Source organism: Orbicella faveolata, unplaced genomic scaffold (genome assembly GCF_042242905.1).
Source record: "Orbicella faveolata isolate gen_17 unplaced genomic scaffold, um_ofav_v1 contig_15, whole genome shotgun sequence".
Lineage (NCBI taxonomy): Eukaryota > Metazoa > Cnidaria > Anthozoa > Scleractinia > Merulinidae > Orbicella > Orbicella faveolata.
The window spans coordinates 6,786,597-6,809,589 of record NW_028301542.1 but is presented as its reverse complement, the minus strand read 5'-3'; the positions used below and the strand labels follow the sequence as shown (position 1 = coordinate 6,809,589).

Here is a 22,993-nt window from a genome sequence, read left to right as displayed (position 1 = left end):
GAACGCTTGCTATGCAGGCTAAAGAAGGGATGGTTGGAGTTACGTGACTGACTTAAGAAGTGACCAATTCCCGTTTTGAATCATCCACAACTCCTGTTATACTTTACAGTTTTCACCAAAAACAAGTTGCACAATTGAATTGTTAATTACATCTACAGCAGACGTCACTCTTCGGCAAAAACTCTATGATAACACACAAAAAATACACAGAAGCGGGCTTCGACAACAAGTTTATTCTTACTTGTATTGGTCTACAACTGAGTTGAAAAAGTTTATCTTTATGTTGTAATTCTGCAAAAAGGAACCGCTTGATTTTCCCCACAAAATTTAACCCAAGACTAGTCTCTAACAAATCTTTTCATGAATCTTTGAATCGAAAGAAATCAAAAACACTTTTTTGACTCCTTATTGTTGTCGTTTTGGCTCTTCGTTAAGCCTTTACTTGTCCTTGCTCGGCAGAGTAGAAGCCTGAGGGCGGGCAGCAGCATTCTCATAGACCACCACGTTGTTGTAATCTTTGTCATGACTTAATATCTCAATTCGGTGGTCAACAAAGTGATATTCTGGCAACACCACATCCTTCTTGGCTCTGTAAAGGAGCAAACAAACTCGGATCAGTGACTATAACAGGGGTCTACATAAGCATATGACAAAATGCAATGCTGTTTTTAAACTCTTAGCACTGGTTGTTGCCAGCTTCCGAAGTCCACTAACCTGACAAAAACCAAGTTCATTCCCTACTAGGTAAGGTTATATGCTGGGTAAATTATTGGATATTTCCTTAGAGTCCAAATTTTAGAAGTCGTGTTCAACACCATTTCCTACAAGGAGTATTTATAATCGAGCAATCGGAGCTAAGGTCATTGCTTTCACTCAAATAGCGATCACTAAGAGCTGATCTTTATTTGTCATTCGACACAACTGGATCATTGAAGGTAAGGTTAGAACCTTGAAATTAAATATCGTAGACAAAAAGGTCACAATGCACACTGATGAAAAAGAATTTGATTACATATAATTTAATACAAAATTGTAAATTAAGATATAGCAGCTTAATCAAATAAATGTTGGATTTTGCAGATACTCGTGCATTATCGTGCAATCGGAGCTTAGGTCATTGATTTCAATCAATTAGCGATCACTAAGAGCTGATCTTTATCTGCCCTCCATCATACGTACATCGCAAATGCGATCTAAAAATCCGATAATACTTCATAAGACTGGAGATCTGAGCTTTTTAAAGTTCGATATATCCCCACAATATTATAAGAATAAATTGTAGTGTTTAGAGAGGTAGCCAAATCAGCACTGGATGGTTTTCAAGCGGGTCCTCTATCTTGATCTAATTGGACTTTGGATATTAACTTTGGTTTTTCAGGATGTATGTCAATAATAAAAAATAATTAATCTGTGCTGTCTGCAAATAGCCAATTGATTTACCATATCATTTTCCGTAGTACGATTTGTTTTGCAATTGGTAAGATTTCGTCATTAATTTCTTATTCCGTGGCACCAAGTCCCTTAAGCACATAAACAAAAGCTTACTTGTAAGTACTTCTGAAGTTACATCGGTGATGCTTATTTCCTTCAAGCAACAGAGTCTTCTCATGTTCCCCCACTAGCACTCCATCGCGCACATACATATTCTCAGTGGATGGCTCCCATTTCAGCGTCTTCTTCTGCATAATTGGACCATTAGAAGGAAAGTTAACACCATGAAATCGAATATCGTAGATAAAACGGTCGCCCTCCATTCTGATGAAAAAGACATGAGATATACTCAGCGTGACCAAGCAAAAACACGCGAAAATTTGTGCGTTAAAACGTGACAGCCTAATTACAGGGTATAATGTCAACAGAAAAAATGATTGTCTTTATTTGCTTCCTTACGGTTATACACAAAAAAGAAACACTTTGGAAAAGAACCTTAAACGTGTAGTTGAAAAATATTTGATAACGAAATTTTCCAGTAACAACAAAGTAAAAAGGTCAGTAATAAGAAAATTCAAACCATACCAATAGATCTATGAATAAACTCCCACAAAATAATAGTCAAAGATAAAAAAAAAGGGGCAGAAATCAAGTGATTCGATTGGAACTGAACACATTGTATGAATGCGGAACGTTTTTCTCTTTAGAAGGCATTAGATTTCATTTTACTAACTTGATGTTGTTTGACACGGTGCAAATGCCTCCATCTTCGAAAGTCATACAACGTTCCCAGGAATACCCCGCAGGAAACGACTGCTTGAAATAGTCTGGGAGGTCTCTTGGGTATTTGGTGAATGCCCTGTTGCCGTACGAGAATGCTGTCGTCAAGATATCGTAAGCAAAAGGGAGAGGTCCACCTTCTTGGACTTGAAGGTTTATACTGTGTTTTCCCCTGAAACAAAACAGAAAACCAAAGACGTAAGAAAACGTACTGTTCATGCAGCACTTCCAATAATTCCTGATCGTGCAAAGTATGGAAATCTACTTTTTTTTTTTTCGTTGCGGCGTTCTTTTACACACACGATCATGACAGCAAGTTCACCGTCTGGGTTATGGTTTGCTCTCTCTCTTTAAAATAGTGCACGTTATTCCAGTGCTTACTTTGAAAAAAAATAACAATGCAGCGACCTCCTATTGCAGTTTTATAATAAACTTAATTAGTCCTAACAAAGAAAAGGTAAGGGAAAATGAAGTACCTTAGGCGGAATTCACGTGTAAGCTAGAAAGGGGACAGTCTGATCACGTGTCAGTGGGTGTGTCCTTCAATCTTATGTAACCCAGTGAATTGAATGAAATGTTTGTTTTCAGGTGAATGTTACCCGGCCGAGAATTACATAACAAATCGGAGCCTACGAATTGGCATATTTAACAAAACGTTTAGCGCCAAAGAAGCTAGATTTTATATATCGATTTCTAGAGAAGGATAAGAAAGAACTTTTTAAAATACTTGAAGTAGGCTATCTCGCTTTGTGTAGTTCGTCGACTTAACGGTCGTAAGATCCAAATAAAAGAATCAAATATAAACTAGTATCTGCTGCGATAGAATGAAAGAATTTGGCTTCAGACAAGCGAATTCCCGGTGCTAAATCTTGTTCAATGGAAAAACTCAGGGGAAAAAATCTTTTCTCTAAACATATCGCTGAATGTGACCGTAAAACTGAACACGCGAGTAATTATTTTAAAATTTTACTTACTCGAAAGGCTTGCCTTCTCCGTCTCCTGTAATCTTGAATGGGTGCCCGTTTACAGAGCCTTGCATACACAGCTTGATCTTCATGTCTGTTTTAATCACACTCTGCGGAATGAGATTGGGATGAATCTGATATCATTTACCAATTAAAAATAGGCAACAGAGTTAATTCATCAGTAAAAAGACAAAATTAAACCGTTTTTTGGTTATTTCTGTGCTACACTTACCATGATGGTAGAGGTACTGTAAAATGTTAGCTTCGCCTTATGCAGCTCTTGTTGTTCTCGATCTGCTCAGTTCAAATTCACCAAGATGAATGGTAACTCAGCTCGAAGAGTGTTGCTTTCAAGCTGAATGTCACACCCGAAATCCCCTTGTCGACCAATCATAAGTCGGGAGCCCTTGGTAACAAATTAAAGTTGACATGACAAACGAGCAGTATTGAAATCACAATGGGGTTAAACAAACCCTTTTTGTTACATGTTCAAACGCCTGTAGAAACGCAGGGATTTTATCAATCGAGATGATGTTTTCGCTGAAGTAATCAGGGAAACTAGTAGATTTTATTAAAGGAAAAAAGAAGTTGAGGTTAATGGCACTTTAAGGATGGAGCAGATTAACATGCATGACAAACGAGAAAATCGAAAAAAAAAATAGGCTAACATTTTCAAGGTGCGCAACCGTGACGTAGCTTCTTTAACCCTCAATGACCTAATCCAAAGCTTATTCAGCAAGTCAGGCTACTTTCAAAGGCCTCTGTTTAACTCGAAATACTGAAGCATAGTTTGATGTCCTACCTTAGCTTGAAAATTGGAACTCGAGACGGTGGATGAATACACAATATCAAATACTCTCTTCAAGTACTGATGAATACTGCAAGACACACTGTTATTCATTCTCCATAGGCCGTATAATTTATGCGTTTTTGAGAGGCGGTTACCTTTTAGAATATGAACGACATACACGTGAAAAAACATTCCTACATGTTGATCTGGCTACATTGACTACAAAATTATTAACTGTCTGGCGGTGTGCGTTTATAGCTGTTTATTTTCCAATCTTCCTCTGTAGGGAATGCTTTTAATTTCGAATCTCCCCCAGGGCCAAATGAATATTTTTAAGTTTCTTCTCTAAACAGCTTAAATATTTTTAAATTCCTGCGTCCTTATTTCAATTCTCTTCTTATATATTTTTGCTTGAGAAAAAAAGACTTAGTTCTGCCTGCCCAAATGTAACAGAGATTTCACACTGGATAAATAGATTGCACAAGAGCTAGACGTAAAACCCATCCATTTGGATTCCCCAGTTGTTAGTGGTGGAATTCCCGTTACGTTACCTAAAACTTATTGGTAAAGGACAATAATTTTACTTTTTATTAAAAAATGCAAGTCGCCGGCTCTCTTTCTCGCAAGGATATCCGATGGATTCTCGGTATAAATATATTCTTAATGATACAGGTGAAGTAAGCTGTGATGCCCAATTGGATATACTTCCTTGCAAACCCGAGAAAAGTCGTTTTAATCAGTCTGCTTTAAAGTCTTGGGTGCGGCCATGGATTCTTTCTCCGGGGATGAATATAAATCACGGTAAGGAAAAAGGATGCGGAGCAACTGAAAATCACGATAACTGTTGTTAAAGGCCAAATTCCTAGAGTAAGCTGTCGCCTTTGGATCATGTGAAAACGTTTAAGAACATCAGGGATGTAACAAATGATAAATAAGACCTCTTTGGTTTTGTTTTGATAGTTATATCTTTGTTCTAGAAGGTTTCCGGTGCTATAAACTTATTGACAATATTTTTACTCGTACTGATTATGAAACAGCTGCCAATAATTGTTTTGTTAACAACCGTCTTAATAATTCATTCAAAACTCGTTGAAAGGTTTCCGACATTCTAATTTTTTAATAATTTTTGCGTGGAGAGTATTTTTATGTTATTAGTTTTTAGCGGTTTTCTAGTTTGAAAAGAATCTCTCGATGTTGCTAGTATGCGGCAGGCGTTTTTAGTTTTTTTTGTCGGTACATTTTTGTTATTAGCGCTTTACTGAAAGCGCACAATATGTCCATGTTTTTAAGGCAAGTGGAATAAATATTTGGGGGAAAAGTGAGACGGGCCAAACAATGAAACTGGTTTCTTTATGTTACCTTGCGTGAAACAACTGTATCGATACCGACGAAGTAAACAAAACATTTAACTATAAATATTTCTATTTATTTAAGGACTGTGCTCTTAACAGGTTTCTCTCAAAAATTGTTTTGAAACTGAGGCGTTGTTTTCAAAGCGGTTCCGCCATTTACCTGTAGTCAATAATTTGAGCGTTAAAGCCGTGTATTTTGAGTAGTTATGAGCATATGTGAGTGTTTTATTGAAAATAAAGATATTTACAGTTTCCCTGGCATGCAGGATAAACTTAGCCAAACTTGGTGGACTTAATTATAACAGTGGTTTTATCATGAAAGAATGAGTGATGCGAATGCAGCCATAACACTACTGGAAAAATGACCTGAAAAAATTTCAGGCTCTGAACGAGATTCCAACCCACGACCTTTGCGTTACCGGTGTAATGCTCTACCAACCGAGCTATCAGAGCCACACAAGAGCGGTTGTACGTTAAGGCTGATTTCCAAGTCAGTTGATATTGTTCACTTTATTACGGTACAAGTGGCTAGATAGGTGAGCAAGAGGTTTGACTTGTTTGATGTAAAGCACATTTCGATCACCTGTTGCCGGGTGTAAACTAACGCATGACGCATGACGCATGACGAGGTCGATTAAGTAGACCGTTAGGCGCCCTTGAAAACAATTTTTGTATTATCTCTTCAGTGCTATATAACTCCATTTGTTCATGTCACAGAACGGCTCAGTGAGTGAGGCCGAATTTGGCTTAATGTCCAATTTATGCTACGTACCTCTTTACATTATTTAAAATATTGCTGTTTCTGTTCTTTTGAATACGCTAGTGAACTTTACAGGCAAATAAAATGGCTTTCTCTCATTCAGTTTTCCACGTTTATGATATTTGGTCATGTTTGCTTCTCTGACAACATTTATAACTCTTCAAATGTTGTCAGAGAATGTCGGTCAATTTACGAAAAAATAAATTCCTTCTGACTATTCAAAATATTTGAAAATTACGGGCGCCGCTATGAAAAGCACGGTGAAAATACCTACTTGTACTAGTTTTGATTAGTGTCGTTTTTGTTAAAAACTGAGACCGATTGCTTAGTCAGTGTTATGTGTAAAGTTCTCATAATAAATTGATTTATTTAAGGCTATGTTTAAAAACACAGCCCTACCGGTGTTGAATTACAATCACATTCTCTTACAATTGTTTTGAAAGGCGTTGTTTTCAAAGCGGTTCCGACATTTACCTGTAGTCAATAATTTGAGCGCGAAAGCTATGTTTGTTTTGAGTACTTATGCACATTTGTGAGTTTTTTTTGGTTGAAAATAAAAATATTTACAGTTCCAAATATTTACAGTTGGTGGACTTGATTTTAAGAGTGGTTTTATATTTGTATGTTCTTTTCGTATTTATTCGGGAGTAGAACGTTTTCAGTGTCTTCCCCCAGAAATATATAGCCGTTGATCTCCATACATTTAAATTTTGAAAAACATATATGTCGAAAGAGCTGGAGATGAACTACTCGTTTGGACAGCTGGCAGCAATCTTCCATACTCTCTTCATTTTTTGTAAGAATATCGAGGCTGAAGTTTGCGAATTTTTAAGAAGATTTTAAGAATTAACCCGAGACCGAGATTTTGAAAAGAATACAATTATGTTTGTTGAAAATTTGCGTACAATTAAATTTAATTTTTTTAACTAAGCCGTATAAAATTTTGCCTTCCTCTAAAAAGCGCGCAGAACTAGCCAAGAGACAACAAAAACAGCGCTAGCCGTATGTTCGATGATAAATTCATTTCTGCAAGAGATTATACGCTATAATCTAAGAACATTCACAAAAAAAATTTTCAGTCTAAACTAGGTAGAAAAGTAAGAATATTCAGCCTGGACCGAAAGAAAGGTAGCTGCTGATGCTGTGTCAGGCATTATAGTTAAAGCGTGACTTCGGAGGCCACCATTTTGAAACTCTACTTGGCAGCCAGGCTGTGTTTATGTGACGTAATTTCGTCCAACTCGAAATTGGCGGAAAACAGAAAAACCTGCAATTGACTTGGCATCCTTCACAAGGTCAGCAAAATGTTTTTGTTTTTTGTTTTTTTTTTTCCTCCATATCAATTTCGCGAGCAAGTTTGGCTCGAGATAATACGGCTCAAGAGTAGCCCTCACCAAGAGTGGCGGTTAAAAGGCTTATTGGAAGCCATGGACAAAATCCCTTGAAGGGAATGACGTCACAAAAGCGCGGCCTGGGGCTGGGTACTGTTCGAAATGGCAGTCAACGATGTCGAAGTTTGAGCTCCTTTGGAGACGAATTTCATTTGGAAAACCTGCATTTTAGAGGCTGGGGCTTCAGTGAGTGGCAAAACTTACTGCGAGGTTTTTTTTTTTTAGCGTTGAAAAATAAAATAAAAAAATACGTTTTTTGGAGTGACCTTCTCCTTTAAAGCATCTCTGTAATAACAAATTTGATTTTCGTTGAATATCCGACTTTCCATTTCCCCGAAAATCTGTTCAGTTAGACAATAGTTAGCTTACGAAACAACGACGGCAACGGCAAGTTGAACGGGAACGTCACTGAACTGAAAGAATCAATGTGCAGAACAACGGCTGTGCACGTACGTTATAATTCTTGGTACATTTCTTTGTCGTCCTTTGCAAGACAACTACGTGAAATGACCAAATCTTGCGTTGTCTGGAGAACGCGAACCGCGACAGCTAATTTTTTTAAATTTTTATTTCAAATTTATTGCTGTGTTCCAGATTTAGTTTTGCGATAGTTTTAACAGTGACAAACAAAGTAAATGACTTTAGAGTATCACGAGATTCGTGGGTAAAATGTTAATCCATTTTTTTAATCGACGTTGTCCTCGGCGTCGCCGTCGTGGTTTCGTAAACTTCCTAATATCCTTAAATATTTCGACTCCAAGAGCGTAATTTATTTAATCACTTGTAATGAAAGTAATGTTTAATAAGTAGAACCCACGAGACAAACCACATAATTCACAGCATAACGATATCGTAGAATTCCGAAAGTAAGGCTCCCTCCCCCATCCCTCTCGAAAATAACGGCTCCTCGAAAGTAACGTTATTTGTTTCCTTCCCAGACTGTTCACAGTCCTCTATTTTCTCGTATTTTCATTTGATCATTGGACACGCGGATAGAATCGCGAGAGACCTGGGCGCCACCGCAAAACGGGAGGCTCGATAGGGTACGGGGTATATAGGGGCCAAGAGACAATTAGAGAGAATATGGACATCTTTGGAAAAAAAAAAAAAAAAGAAAACTGAATTTCTCGCTCATCCTGAAACGGAAAATTCCCATTGGTTGAAGGGCGAGACGTTCCCTCTTCTCAGTCGAATACTGTAATTTTACCCCCGATTTCTCGTACTATCCAATTTTTAGAACCATTTTTCGTTTCCCTTGGAGGTTCGAAAAATCGGGATTTCAATGTATATGAAGGGTCATTGCAGGGCGTATAAACAAGCAATGACATGATGTATCGAGCTAGAGAGGCGATAAATTAAAGACGTTGAAACGGCTACTGGCATTGATATAATACAAGACGCAACAGTAAGGGAATAAATAAGATGTGACACCATTTAAACCACAAATAAAGAACCGCTTCTATCTGATCACTAAAGCTAACTTAGCCAACTTAGCAATAGCCGCGCCGCGTGATCAAGGACTAAAATACTTGACCATCTCTGTATTGCGGGTTCTTATGTTTTCTTTCCTATTTTAAGAGTAAAACCAGGACATACAGGTCAATTATCAACTCCTTTTCATTAAATGGAAAATTAACTTAAACTGCTTTTTGTATCAATAAAGATTTCGTATCAAAATCTGTGCCATATGCGTTACACTATGCGTTACACTATGCGTCATTAGGGAATTTAAAGGAGTAGGTCACTCAAAAAAGCTTTTTTTGTCTTCGCCAAAAGCAAGTAAGCATTCAATTTTTCAACTCACCGAAGTTTAAGCCTCTGAAGTGCCCGCTATTCTGAAGAAATTCGTTTCGAAAGAAGTGAGTTCGGAGGCCGCCATTTTAGAGCTGTCTTGGCAGCCAGGCCGTGTTTATGTGACGCGAGTCATTCAATCCGATTCGAAATAAGCGGGAAGGAGAAAAACTTGCAATTAACTTGGCATCCTTTACAAGGTCAGCAAAATCTATTTTTTTCTAAGCGATTATCCACTTCACTATCTTCAATGCTTTCATTTCAGAGTTTGGAACATGTTTGGCGCAAAATAATATGGCTTAACATGGAACAGCCATAAATAAAAATTTAAAAAAATTAGCCGTTGTGGTTTACGTTCTCCAGACAACGCAGAATTTGGTCATTTGACGTTGTTGTTCTGCCGAGGACGGTCAAGAAATATACTAAGAATTACAACGCACGTGCACAGCCATTGTTCTCCTCATTAAATATTTTGTTTAGCGACGTTCCTGTTGCGGTTACTGCTGCCTATTATTAGGGAGCTTAGGCAACGACGACGACGACGTCGAGGACGTCGCCTAGTAAAAATTGAATTTATATTTTACCAGCGAAATTCGCCATTGTCTAGATCTGTTCGGTACGCCAATGGCTGATCTAAACAAGTGCTCAGGCTAAATATGCAATGCCAGCGTTCAATTCCAAATGGAAATATGAAAAATTAGCCGTCGCCGTCCACGTTCAGTAGCCGACGCAGAACTTGGTCATTTCATGTTGTTGTTTTGCAGAGGACGGCAAAGAAACAATATAATGCACGTACACAGCTATTGTTTTGCTCATTAACCTTTTTGTTTGGTGACGTTCTCGTTGCTGTCGTTGTCGTAAAACGCAATTTGCGTCACTTACTCAGGTTTCAAAAGGTCGAGTGGAAACATGCATAATAAATTTATATTGTTCCTTATCACTCAGAGAAATAATCAAAAACATGTTTTCTTTTTTTTTCCGTTTCTCTGTTGCATTAGCTCTTTCTTACTATGCAGACGTATTTTAAATCTTAACTACTTACTCTGTGAGCAGATGCGCAAAAAGGGTCCAAAAGGTCTAACCGGAATGCGGCCGGGAACGTTTTGGCACGTGATGTGGTTCACCCTAGCTCAGGTGGCAAATAGATTCCCGCCATACTCACTTGAGAAAGACGCCGTGACAGCCTCGAAACCTTGTGATAGCTAAATTTTCATTATGTCAACCAGACATAGTCGGAAAAAAAAAGTATCTATGGTTGAACTATTTTTTTAGTTTTCCTGTCGGAAAAAAGTTAACATCCACTCGACGGCTCAGTTTCAACCTTTAATCCTCTTACAACCCGGGACTTCAACGCAAACACAGTTAGAAAGGATTCTTCTCTCTCTCGCAGAAGCACGAGGTTTCAAAATTAGGCTTAACTTGCGTGCATGCGCCACGTCCAGTCAAAATAACGTGTGCTTTGCGCCAATCATGTCATGATAGCTATGCAAATAGATCAAGATGTACTTAACAATGTTCACTCTTTTTTCAACTTTTACCCTTGACACGGGGTTCAGAGGTTATTTTGCGCTTTATCATTACCACGCCGGGACCACTAAGGAAAAGAGCAGAACGGTAAGAAGTGATAGAAAAATCAAGATTTTTAACAGCTCAAAACACGATTTAGCTAACCCTAGTTATAGTTCGTTTTAACATTGTTTCCACCTAAGCTATCAGCCAATAAAATGTTCATACATATATTATATTTTTACTACTTTTTGCTTCGCCTTATATATTTCAGTATTTCGTTGCCTTAATACCGTTTTCGAAGAGCGGCGAAATAAACCCGTCGGTTGAATTGTCTGAATTCGTCGTGATCGGTCTGGGAGCTGAGTCGGCCCCTTGTAAGTGACAAGTTTGCTGACTTACCCCGTCAAGAAATACGTTCACAACAGAGAGATTTTGGCGCTTTTCTATACGAAATACTTATAGCATGGATGGCTTTTTCGATGTTCTCTTATCACCTTCGTAGATTTTTTTTTTTTTTTTTTTTTTGCTCTCACTACAATTTGCTTGCGGGAAGAATGCGGAAAAGCTCTTTTTTTTACGGGAACGCTTGCTATGCAGGCTAAAGAAGGGATGGTTGGAGTTACGTGACTGACTTAAGAAGTGACCAATTCCCGTTTTGAATCATCCACAACTCCTGTTATGCTTCACAGTTTTCACCAAAAACAAGTTGCGCAATTGAATTGTTAATTACATCTACAGCAGACGTCACTCTTCCGCAAAAACTCTATGATAACACACAAAAAATACACAGAAGCGGGCTTCGACAACAAGTTTATTCTTACTTGTATTGGTCTACAACTGAGTTGAAAAAGTCTATCTTTATGTTGTAATTCTGCAAAAAGGAACCGCTTGATTTTCCCCACAAAATTTAACCCAAGACTAGTCTCTAACAAATCTTTTCATGAATCTTTGAATCGAAAGAAATCAAAAACACTTTTTTGACTCCTTATTGTTGTCGTTTTGGCTCTTCGTTAAGCCTTTACTTGTCCTTGCTCGGCAGAGTAGAAGCCTGAGGGCGGGCAGCAGCATTCTCATAGACCACCACGTTGTTGTAATCTTTGTCATGACTTAATATCTCAATTCGGTGGTCGACAAAGTGATATTCTGGCAACACCACATCCTTCTTGGCTCTGCAAAGGAGCAAACAAACTCGGATCAGTGACCATAACAGGAGTCTACATAAGCATATGACAAATGCAATGCTGGTTTTGAACTCTTAGCACTGGTTGTTGCCAGCTTCCGAAGTCCACTAACCTGACAAAAAACAAGTTCATTCCCTACTAGGTGAGGTTATATGCTGGGTAAATTATTGGATATTTCCTTAGAGTCCAAATTTTGGAAGTCGTGTTTAACACCATTTCCTACAAGGAGTATTTATACTCGAGCAATCGGAGCTAAGGTCATTGCTTTCACTCAAATAGCGATCACTAAGAGCTGATCTTTATCTGTCATTCGACGGAACTGGATCATTGAAGGTAAAGTTAGAACCTTGAAATTAAATATCGTAGACAAAAAGGTCACAATCCACACTGATGAAAAAGACACCAGACATGCATGACTCAGCGTGACCAAGCAAAAATAAGAGGATTAATAGAATTTGATTACATATAATTTAATACAAAATTGTAAATTAAGATATAGCAGCTTAATGACATAAATGTTCAATTTTGCAGATACTCGTGCATTATCGTGCAATCGGAGCTTAGGTCATTGATTTCACTCAATTAGCGATCACTAAGAGCTGATCTTTATCTGCCCTCCATCATACGTACATCGCAAATGCGATCTAAAAAAATCCGATAATACTTCATAAGACTGGAGATCTGAGCTTTTTAAAGTTCGATATATCCCCACAATATTATAAGAATAAATTGTAGTGTTTATAGAGGTAGCGAAATCAGCCCTGAATGGTTTTCAAGCGGGTCCTCTATCTTGATCTAATTGGACTTTGGATATTAACTTTGGTTTTTCAGGATGTATATCACTAGTAAAAAATAATTAATCTGTGCTGTCTGCAAATAGCCAATTGATTTACCATATCATTTTCCGTAGTACGATTTGTTTTGCAATTGGTATGATTTCGTCATTAATTTCTTATTCCGTGGCACCAAGTCCCTTAAGCACATAAACAAAAGCTTACTTGTAAGTACTTCTGAAGTTACATCGGTGATGCTTATTTCCTTCAAGCAACAGAGTCCTCTCAACTTCCCCCACTAGCACTCCATCGCGCACATACATATTCTCAGTGGATGGCTCCCATTTCAGCGTCTTCTTCTGCATAATTGGACCATTAGCAGGAAAGTTAACACCATGAAATCGAATATCATAGATAAAACGGTCGCCCTCCATTCTGATGAAAAAGACATGAGACATACTCAGCGTGACCAAGCAAAAACACGCGAAAATTTGTACGTTAAAATATGACAGCCTAATTACAGAGTATAATGTCAACAGAAACAATTATTGTCTTTATTTACTTCCTTACGGTTATACACAAAAACGAAACACTTTGGAAAAGAACCTTAGACTTGTAGTTGAAAATATTTGATAACGAAATTTCCCAGTAATAACAAAGTAAAACTGAAAGGTAAGTAATAAGAAAATTCAAACCATACCAATAGATCTATGAATAAACTCCCACAAAATAATAGTCAAAGATAAAAAAGGGGCAGAAATCAAGTGATTCGATTGAAACTGAACACATTTAATGAATGCGGAACGTTTTTCTCTTTAGTAGAAGGCATTAGATGTTCATTTTACTAACTTGATGTTGTTTGACACGGTGCAAATGCCTCCATCTTCGAAAGTCATACAACGTTCCCAGGAATACCCCGCAGGAAACGACTGCTTGAAATAGTCTGGGAGGTCTCTTGGGTATTTGGTGAATGCCCTGTTGCCGTACGAGAATGCAGTCGTCAAGATATCGTAAGCAAAAGGGAGAGGTCCACCTTCTTGGACTTGAAGGTTTATAGAGTGTTTTCCCCTGAAACAAAACAGAAAACCAAAGACATAAGGAAACGTACTGTTCATGCAGCACTTCCAATAATTCCTGATCGTGCAAAGTATTGAAATCTACTTTTTTTTCGTTGCGGCGTTCTTTTACACACGCGATCATGACAGCAAGGTCACCGTCTGGGTTATTGTTTACTCTCTCTCTTTAAAATAGTGCACGTTATTCTAATGCTTACTTTGAAAAAAATAACAACGCAGCGACCTCTTATTGCAGTTTTATAATAAACTTTGTTAGTCCTAACAAAGAAAGCTATGGGAAAATGAAGTACCTTAGGCGGAATTCACGTGTAAGCTAGAAAGGGGACAGTCTGATCACGCCTCAATGGGTGTGTCCTTCAATCTTATGTAACCCAGTGAATTGAATGGAATGTTTGTTTTCAGGTGAATGTTACCCGGCCGGGAATTACATAACAAATCGGAGCCTACGAATTGGCATATTTAACAAAACGTTTAGCGCCAAAGAAGCTAGATTTTATATATCGATTTTTAGACAAGGATGAGAAAGAACTTTTTGAAATACTTGAAGTAGGCTATCTCGCTATGTATAGTTCGTCGACTTAACGGTCGTAAGATCCAAATAAAAGAATGAAATATAAACTAGTATCTGCTGCGATAGAATGAAAGAATTTGGCTTCAGACAAGCGAATTCCCGGTACTAAATCTTGTTCAAATGAAAAACTCAGGGGAAAAAATCTTTTCTCTAAACATATCACTGAATGTGACCGTAAAACTGAACACGCGAGTAATTATTTTAAAATTTTACTTACTCGAAAGGCTTGCCTTCTCCGTCTCCTGTAATCTTGAATGGGTGCCCGTTTACAGAGCCTTGCATACACAGCTTGATCTTCATGTCTGTTTTAATCACACTCTGCGGAATGAGATTGGGATGAATCTAATATCAGTTACCAATTAAAAATAGGCAGCAGAGTTAATTCATCAGTAAAAAGACAAAATTAAACCGTTTTTTGGTTATTTCTGTGCTACACTTACCATGATGGTAGAGGTACGGTAAGATATTAGCTTCGCCTTATGCAGCTCTTGTTGTTCTCGTCTGCTCTGTTCAAATTCACCAAGATGAATGGTAACTCAGCTCGAAGAGTGTTGCTTTAAAGCTGAATGTCACACCCGAAATCCCCTTGTCGACCAATCATAAGTCGGGAGCCCTTGGTAACAAATTAAATTTGACATGACAAACGAGCAGTATTGAAATCACAATGGGGTTAAACAAACTCTTTTTCTTATCAATCTCTTTTATGTAGTCCCCATGTGGCATTAAAAGTGCGGTCATTTTCACGACTAATCTTCTCCTCTGCACATAGCGGTGAACATAGTAAATTTATCTAATTGTCGAATGGAAAGGAAATTGATTATTTCATTTTCGATTCTACTTGCATGATATTAAATTGAAAACAGTCCGCGATATCAGAAGTATTTCTGGTATGTCAAATGTCCTTGGACTGTGGTAAACGTCAACCAGGTCGCGACAACATTCAATCCGCCGAGGTTTTCATTTCTCCTTAAAAAAGATCTTTTGTAATCACATTTTCTTGAATGGTTCCTTTATCGTATGATTTCTAGAAACTTGTAGAAGGCAGTAAACGCATGTCTGAGTGTTTTTCAAAGGGTGGTGCCTTTGGCTTTCAATCAGTTATTTATGACAGGTGCAATTGCGCCAGCATTTTTCATTTGGATTATTATCTTTATATCATGTCTAAAAACGCGGGAAAAAGTTAAGTTAATTATATATTTTTCCCCTTACTTTGAACTTCTTTTCGTTGCCGTTAATATTAATTGTTTCGGTGAAGAAAGACTCACAATATAGCATTAAAATCCTGGTCATTTTCACGACTAAACTGGTCTTCTGACACGCAGCTGGTAAACATTACTAAATTTAACAAGTTGTCTGGAGGAAAAGAGATAATTAAATTCACCCTTGATCTTACAGTGCAAACAGGGATCAGTAGATTTACTAATGGAATGTTCGTGCTCTCACGCACAACCAAAAAACTGTATATTGCCAATTAGCAGATGACGGACTTCAAACGTTTGTGAGGCTTTTTAGATATTTTTATTGGTTGCTGAAAAAGTCTATATATGATGTTTGTTGATTTTCGTCACATAAAGAAGGCCTAAGGCAGAAGAGTAGTGAAACAGAAATGAAGACAGGGCTCAAACACTTTGGCGAAATCATAGTCGAGGAATATTTTGGCTAGATTTTGTTAAAGTCCGCCAAATCTTCGTACCCTATGGATTCGCCTGCATGATGTTGCATAATCTTCCATGGTCTTGCATAATCTTGTATGACCTTGTACAGTGCATACATTAGAAGCATTTGGAATTTGAAATGTCCTTGGCCCACGATAAAAGTCAACCAGGTCGCGAAAAAAGTCAATTAGCCGTAGTTTTCCTTTCTCCTTTAATGTGAAAAATAAATAATCCTTTGTAATCACAATTCTTTAGGGTGCTTATTTCATATTATTTTAAGAAACTTATGGGAGGCAGTAGACGTCTGTCTAACTGCTTTTCAAATGATCAGCCCATGAGGTGTCAATCAATTATTTTTGACAGGAGAAATCAAACATTATTCATATGGAATTATCTTTATACCAAGTTCAAAAACCGCGAGAAAAAGGGAAATTTTTTTTTTTTCTTACTTTGAACTTCTTTTTGTTATCATTAACCTTTAAAACCTGGGTAAAGAGTCACAGTATGGCATCTTTATTGTGTTTATTTACCGAAACATTAAAGGACTAAAGACAAATCATGTGAACATATTACTAAATTTAGCAAGTAGCCCGGAGGAAACAAGATACTTATATCCACCCTTGATCTCACATTGCAAACAGGAAACACTAGATTTGCTAATGGATTGTTTGTTTCGCGCGCACGTCGACCAAACAACAACAACAAAAAAAACTGTTCATTTTCAATCGGTAGATGACGGACTATCAGCGCTTGTGTCTTTGATACTTGTTTTGGTTGCTGAGAAACTATTTTGAAGTAAACGAATAGAATATTTGTTGATCTTCGTCACATGAAGAAGGCCTAAGACAAATCGTAGAAATATTAAAACAGGCCTCAGTCACGTTGGCGCAACTATAATCGAGAATATTTTGGCCATTTTGTTTTAATCCGTCAAATCTACGTACCCTATAAATTCGTTTAAAGCAACCTAATCCACGCAAAAAAGCCTAAGCCTTTGGCTCGTATAGTTTTGCAAGCTTTTCACACCTCATAAAGAGGTTGTGAACGCAGTCATTGCCCCCGACCAATCAAACACAAAGCCACACAAGCTTGGAACAACGGAAGTTCCAATAAAAATAACCCATTGAATGGAGATTCGAGGAAAATTAATTACTGATTTGCATCGTTGTCGGAATTCTTTGTGCCCTCCTTTGTGTCAAGTCGTGGAGGCGGTCAGCAAATCTCTGGGAAATGACTAAGGTGACCAATATCCGTTAAATCCAATTATTTCTTTGTTTTCTGAAGAAGAACTTTGTTTAACAAGTGATATCCAGTTTTGAAGGGAGAAAATAGTAACTCGATACAATACCTTTTGTTCGTGGCTGATCGAATGATGTTCTACTGTCGAGTCGACGTATAAGCCTACTACCACTGGAAACGGCCCATTTTTTTGTTTTGCTTTGTTTTGTTTTGTTTTGTTTTTTGCTTTTTTGTTTGGTGATTCCTGATCATTCCTCACTTTTTGACTCCCCAGAAACTCAGTGACCCTAAAAAATACTGCGACCCTAAAAAACTATCGCGAGCAAAATCAAGGTAAGACGGCCAGTTTGAATTTCGATTTCTTGGTCAGGTCAGTGCCCCGGGGATAAGGGTGTGCCGCTGGACACTGAAACCCTAAGCCTACACTAGACTACGATCGATTGATTTTGCAACCCTACTCTAGACTAGGCACCAACTGAGTCCAAGTTTTCGGCTGCTAAAGTTTTGCGAAGGGTGTTTAATTAAGCTCAGTCGCAAATCTCATAGATATTTTCATTGCGGCCCATCGCGAAGATCAACGAATTTTCCGAAGGCGGAAAATAGCCATAAATTTGCTCGTAAAGCTCCCATCGCCTCCAGGTTTCACTTTTATATAGAGTATGTTTGACAGCCGGCAATCGAATATTTCTCATTGCGACCCGTCAAAAACACTGCAAAACAATGAAGCCAAAACTCAAATCGCTTTACTTCGACTTTACTAGCAACACGACCTAAACCTCGACAGCAACATAGAAAAAAGTTACAAAAACGAAGCCAGGGAAGGCGTTTTTAGTGTATTTCTATTCCTCAGTGAAAAATTTGAAGCTACATGAAAATTTGAAATTCGAACCAAGTAAGGCATGTTTAGAAAGCAACGGTAACAATGTGACAATGTTTATACTCTTCCTATCAAATGTATACAAATTTGAACGCAAACCACGTTCTGCCCTCTTTTTGTTTAGTGGCAGTAGCAGTAGTAGTAATAGTAGTACTTTATTTATCCACATTACACTGAGTTCGAGACTCATTTAAATGTGAACGTGCTAAGTAATTAACCTCAAAATAAAAGCATGCTAAATTCATCAAATACTATAAGTTTAAATATATATATATATATATATATATATATATATATATATATAAACTACTCATGTCATCATAATAATAAGCTAGATTATAAACTAAGAACTAACTTAAAGTATTACATGTACAATTTGAATTACGCAGAGACTGCAGCAGCAGATAGAAGACGCTCCTCTTGCTTTGTTAGTGTAGGTTGTTCCATAAGCGTGAAGTTATTTAGCGATATTGGAGTTATGGATATACTTTGATGTGAAGCGAGACTGATTAAGCTTACAATATCCCCTGAGGTCATTGCAACGCAATGAAACATTACCTTGATGTGGTTTGGCCCCGTATTAATTAAATAGAGATTTATTAACGGAAGGATTGGAGCTAATTGGATGTTCCAGGGACTTGATGTTTACTTAGATCACTATATTGAAGAAAATACAACTGGAAAGCGGAATGTTAGCATTTCCGTCTGGATTTATGTCTGCGTGGATAGCCATTCAAAGTTGATGGCATTAGCTATAGCACATCGACCAAAGCATCCCGCCTGAAAACCTTTATATTTCTTGTTTTGGTTTAAAGCTGCATGATTTTTTTGGCTATTTATCGTATCATGGCTCTAAATCTTAACGTACTTCGGAATCAGCATTCACTTAGCTTTCAAACGGCGTATTTCATTTTGAAATTTGTGGAGATGTTGTGGAGACAATTAATTATTTACATGAGTTGGTTAGCCCTGTTGACCGGTTAAGAAAGACGACTGAAATGGATCGAGTTGCAATTCAGCTAAGAATACAGTGAAATTCGGCGTGATTTTTTAAAGCTCTTTAGCGTATCGTGGCCTGTAGATCATTACGCATAGCAGAATCTATATTCACCTAGCTTTCAAATGGCGCTGTTAACTTAGGAACCTGTGGAGATTTCGTGGAGAAAAAAAAAAATTACATCAGCGAATCGGTAAGCACCAGCGAATCTATGAACATGTCTTGTCACGCTGCGACCCGACTGGCCGACCCGAGTTATAACTCAGACAGACTCAAAATAACCTAGTTTTGATAAATCTGCGTTTTCTTAGCTTCAAAATCCCCTCTAAAAACAAACATTGTAGTCGATATGAAAGCCGTTTTACACATGCGAAGCTCAATATACTGTCCCTTTTAAATGTACTTGGCTCGCGATAAAAGGCAACGCCGTCGCGACCAAAAAAAACAAAACAAAACAAACAAACAAACAAAAAAACAAAACAAAACAAAACAAAACAAAACAAAACAAAACAAAACAAAACAAAACAAAACAAAACAAAACAAAACAAAACAAAACAAAACAAAACAAAACAAAACAAAACAAAAACAAAACAAAACAAAACAACAACAACCCGACGTGGTTTGTCTCCTTAAAAAATAAACAAAGAAATGCCTGTCTAAGTGCTTGTCAAATGATCAGCCCTTACGGCAGTCTGATCAATTATTTTTGAAAGGTGTAATCAGACATTACTGATATGTGGAATTATCTTATCAAGCTCAAAAATGCAAGAAAAAGGAAATTGTTTTTTTTCTTACTTTGAACTTCTTTTCGTTAACGTTAACCTTAGTTGCTTCGGTTAAGAAAGGCTTACAATATGGCATTAAAATCGTGGTCATTTTTACGACTAAACTGGTCCAGACACACGTCTGGTGAACATTACTGTATTTAGCAAGTAGCCCTGAGGTAAGGAGATAATTGAATTCACCCTTGATCTCACAGTGGAATTTAAAATTAAATAGAATGAAGTAAAGTAAATTAACTCTTTTTATTATCTTAATCTTCGCTTTCGTAATTTACCTATTTAATGTAATCCCCATATGGTATTAAAAGCGCAGTCATTTTTACGGATAATCTGCCCCTCTCCACATAGGTGGTGGATATTAGCAAATTTATCCAGTAACCTAGAGGGAAAAAAAAAAATATTACAATTTCATTTCCCCCTTGCATGATCTTACCATGCAAACAGTGGATACTAAAAGTATGGACGTTACTAAATTTAGTAAGTTGCCCGGAGGAAACGAGATAATTAAATTCACCCTTAATCTCACAGTATAAACAGGGAACACTAGCGTTACTAAGGGTATGCTCGTGCTTTCACGAAAGCATCAACAGCGCAGTCATTTTCACGACTAATCAGCGCCTCTCCACACAGCTGATGAACATATGTAAGTTTATCGAGTATCCCAGAGGAAAGACGATGATTTCATTTCTCATTAGCTTGCATGAACTTGAATGATGTTGCATAATCTTCCATGGTCTTGCACAATCTTCTATGACCTTGCACAATACATCTAGTAAACCGATTTCGCAGTATTTCCTTGGCCCGCGACCAAAGTCAACCGCAGGTCGTGAAAAAAGTCAATCTGCTGTGGTTTTCATTTCTCCTTTAAAAAGAAAAAAATAATAATCCTTTGTAATCAACATTCTTTAGGGTGCTAATTTCATATGAGACTTGTACGAGGCAGTAAATCTCTGTCTAAGGGCCGGGTCGCACTTGAACGAATTCAAATATTTCCAATTTTTGAGGAGGAAAAAAAAATTGCAAAACTTTCGCAAGTTCCGAATTTTGGTACTGGTCGCATTAGACCAACATGTTGGAACAAAAACGTTACTGATTAAAGTATACGTCACAAGATCTTTATTTGTCAATTACGTATTTTATTACATTCCATGCGAGAATTTAACTCTTCGTAGATTTTTCTCCATGCTGCATGTTCTTGACTCTCCGCTCTAGAGCAACTCGTGATTTTCGGCCCATAAATGGACGAGCAGTTTCGCTCGGCTTGCGTTTGTATTGCTGTGTGCGTCACTTGCGATCGAAGAAGATTGTCCCGCCGACAGAAGCCATCTCTTCAAATTGCCTCCAGTAACCAGATCCAGGGTACGAGTCATAAGACTTTGAATAAAAGCGCCCTTCATATTTCTCGTTATCATTAAAATAACTGTAAAAAGGGTCAGATGGACCGGCTAAAAATGATTTTGTCCCGCCATCCCACGCGCAAAGTTATTTTCTCGCCGTAATTTTATCCAGACATTTTTAAAAAGTATGACTCTTCAATGGTTAGAAAAACAAAATTGTTTGCTTTGCCAAAATTTGGAAGCCTCCAGGGCAGGACTTCGGCTTCTTTGAAGATTAGCGAAATTTTTGCAATCCGCAAAGATTTGGCAAGTTTTGAAACTGGGGGTTGCATTAATACTTATACAAACAAAATTGGCTTTAATGCGACCCAGGCCTATGTGCGTGCTTTTCATATGATTAGCCCTTAAGGTGTCAATCAATTTTTTTCTTCGGACAGGTGTAATCAAACATTATTCGTATGGAATTATCTCTGTCAAGTTCAAAAACGCTAGAAAACGAAAAGTTAATTATTATTATTTTCTTACTCTGAACTTCTTTTTGTTATCATTAATCTTTAAAATTTGGGTAAAGAGTCACAGTGTGGCATCTTTATTGTGGTTCTTTACCGAAACATTAAAGGACTAAACTGCTCTTCAGAGACACAGCATGTGAACATTACTATATTTCGCAAGCAGCGCGGCGGAGGAAACGAGATAATAATATTCACCCTTGATCTTACAGTGCGAACAGGGAACACAAGATGACCTCGTGGAATGTCATGAGTGTCTGGTAATATGGTTGACTGTTAGGCTTTTGTACACTATGCTTCTATATCCCCACTAAAATGTTCCATCTTAATGCTTCATTTTCCCCACTAAAATGCTCGGTCTCCCCCTTAAAGGTCACTAAAATGTTTGGTTAACGCTCAGATACATAGGTTTTTCTTTCTTTCTTTTTTTATATATTAACAATTTTAACGTTTTAACACAATTAACAGCCCAGGGTTCTTAACACAAACGTATATGTAGGATAACAAGTTAACAACAACGTATACAATAGGTTTAGTACACCAAATAAAAGATAATTCTCTGAATGATCTGTTTTTCTGTTAGTCCTTTGTCCCCTCTCAGTGATACTTAAGTGACGAGGCTAGGTAGTAGACTATCCTTGGTCTTTGACTACCGCTGACCTCTCCTCAGTCTCCACTCGGCTGTATTGGGGTGGCATTTGATTTTTTTTTGTTTTTTCAATTAGTTAAGTCTTCATTTCTCGTAAAAAAAAAATAATAATACTTTCTATCTTCGGTGGAAAAAATAATTTTCCGGAAAAATGCCACTAAAACGCTCAAATAATGCTTAATGCTTTTGCCTCACTAAAATTACTTGCTGGGAAAAAGAAAACAAAAAACAAAAACAAAAACAAAATCAGAAACAAAACAAAAAAAAGATATGCTAACTTAATGTACAAAAACCTAACGACCCATTTGCAAATCGCTCGTATTTTGTCGAAAGATACCCTTAGGTGGCCTATTTCTAAAAATCATATTTAAAGGTTTCAGTGAATTTTCATTTTTTGAAAATTCGAGAAAATTTTAATGCGCGGTCAAAGTGCGGTTTATCGTGTAATAGAATCACCGAAATAAGGTACGAGGCCGAAGCGCTGTTTAAATCTTTATATACAGCTGTTGACCGCAAACTTCACACAAATGTGGAATAACCATTTTAGTTTAAACCAATGTAAACTAATCTCAGATATG

The 22,993-nt window shown here is 37.4% G+C and overlaps 2 protein-coding genes across 2 annotated transcripts; both read right to left on the bottom strand.

Annotated features, from left to right (window-relative positions):
* Nucleotides 1-218: 218 nt before the first annotated feature.
* LOC149113301 (GFP-like fluorescent chromoprotein cFP484) lies at nt 219-4,091 on the bottom strand. The gene is made up of 6 exons (XM_089288188.1): nt 3,979-4,091; nt 3,409-3,582; nt 3,186-3,286; nt 2,165-2,383; nt 1,546-1,755; nt 219-589 (listed from the first exon to the last, which is right to left on the bottom strand). Exons 2-6 carry the CDS (start codon nt 3,409-3,411, stop codon nt 439-441), a joined length of 684 nt encoding a protein of 227 aa, XP_089144314.1. The 5' UTR covers nt 3,412-3,582; nt 3,979-4,091; the 3' UTR covers nt 219-438.
* A 7,472-nt stretch (nt 4,092-11,563) lies between these two features.
* Nucleotides 11,564-14,899, bottom strand: LOC149113300 (GFP-like fluorescent chromoprotein cFP484). Its single transcript, XM_089288189.1, has 5 exons — nt 14,811-14,899; nt 14,588-14,688; nt 13,573-13,791; nt 12,949-13,158; nt 11,564-11,938 (listed from the first exon to the last, which is right to left on the bottom strand). The coding sequence occupies exons 1-5, from the start codon at nt 14,811-14,813 to the stop codon at nt 11,788-11,790; spliced, it is 684 nt and encodes a 227-aa protein (XP_089144315.1). The 5' UTR covers nt 14,814-14,899; the 3' UTR covers nt 11,564-11,787.
* Between the last annotated feature and the right edge of the window lie 8,094 nt (nt 14,900-22,993).

Excerpts from the sequence above, each read along its gene's own strand:
- LOC149113301 (XM_089288188.1), bottom strand. Across the intron at positions 2,384-3,185 it reads GGAGAAGGCAAGCCTTTCGA|GGGAAAACACAGTATAAACC; the intron begins GTAAGTAAAATT and ends GTTTTGTTTCAG. Across the intron at positions 1,756-2,164 it reads ACCGTGTCAAACAACATCAA|AATGGAGGGCGACCGTTTTA; the intron begins GTTAGTAAAATG and ends CTTTTTCATCAG.
- LOC149113300 (XM_089288189.1), bottom strand. Across the intron at positions 13,159-13,572 it reads ACCGTGTCAAACAACATCAA|AATGGAGGGCGACCGTTTTA; the intron begins GTTAGTAAAATG and ends CTTTTTCATCAG. Across the intron at positions 11,939-12,948 it reads AACTTCAGAAGTACTTACAA|AGCCAAGAAGGATGTGGTGT; the intron begins GTAAGCTTTTGT and ends GCTCCTTTGCAG.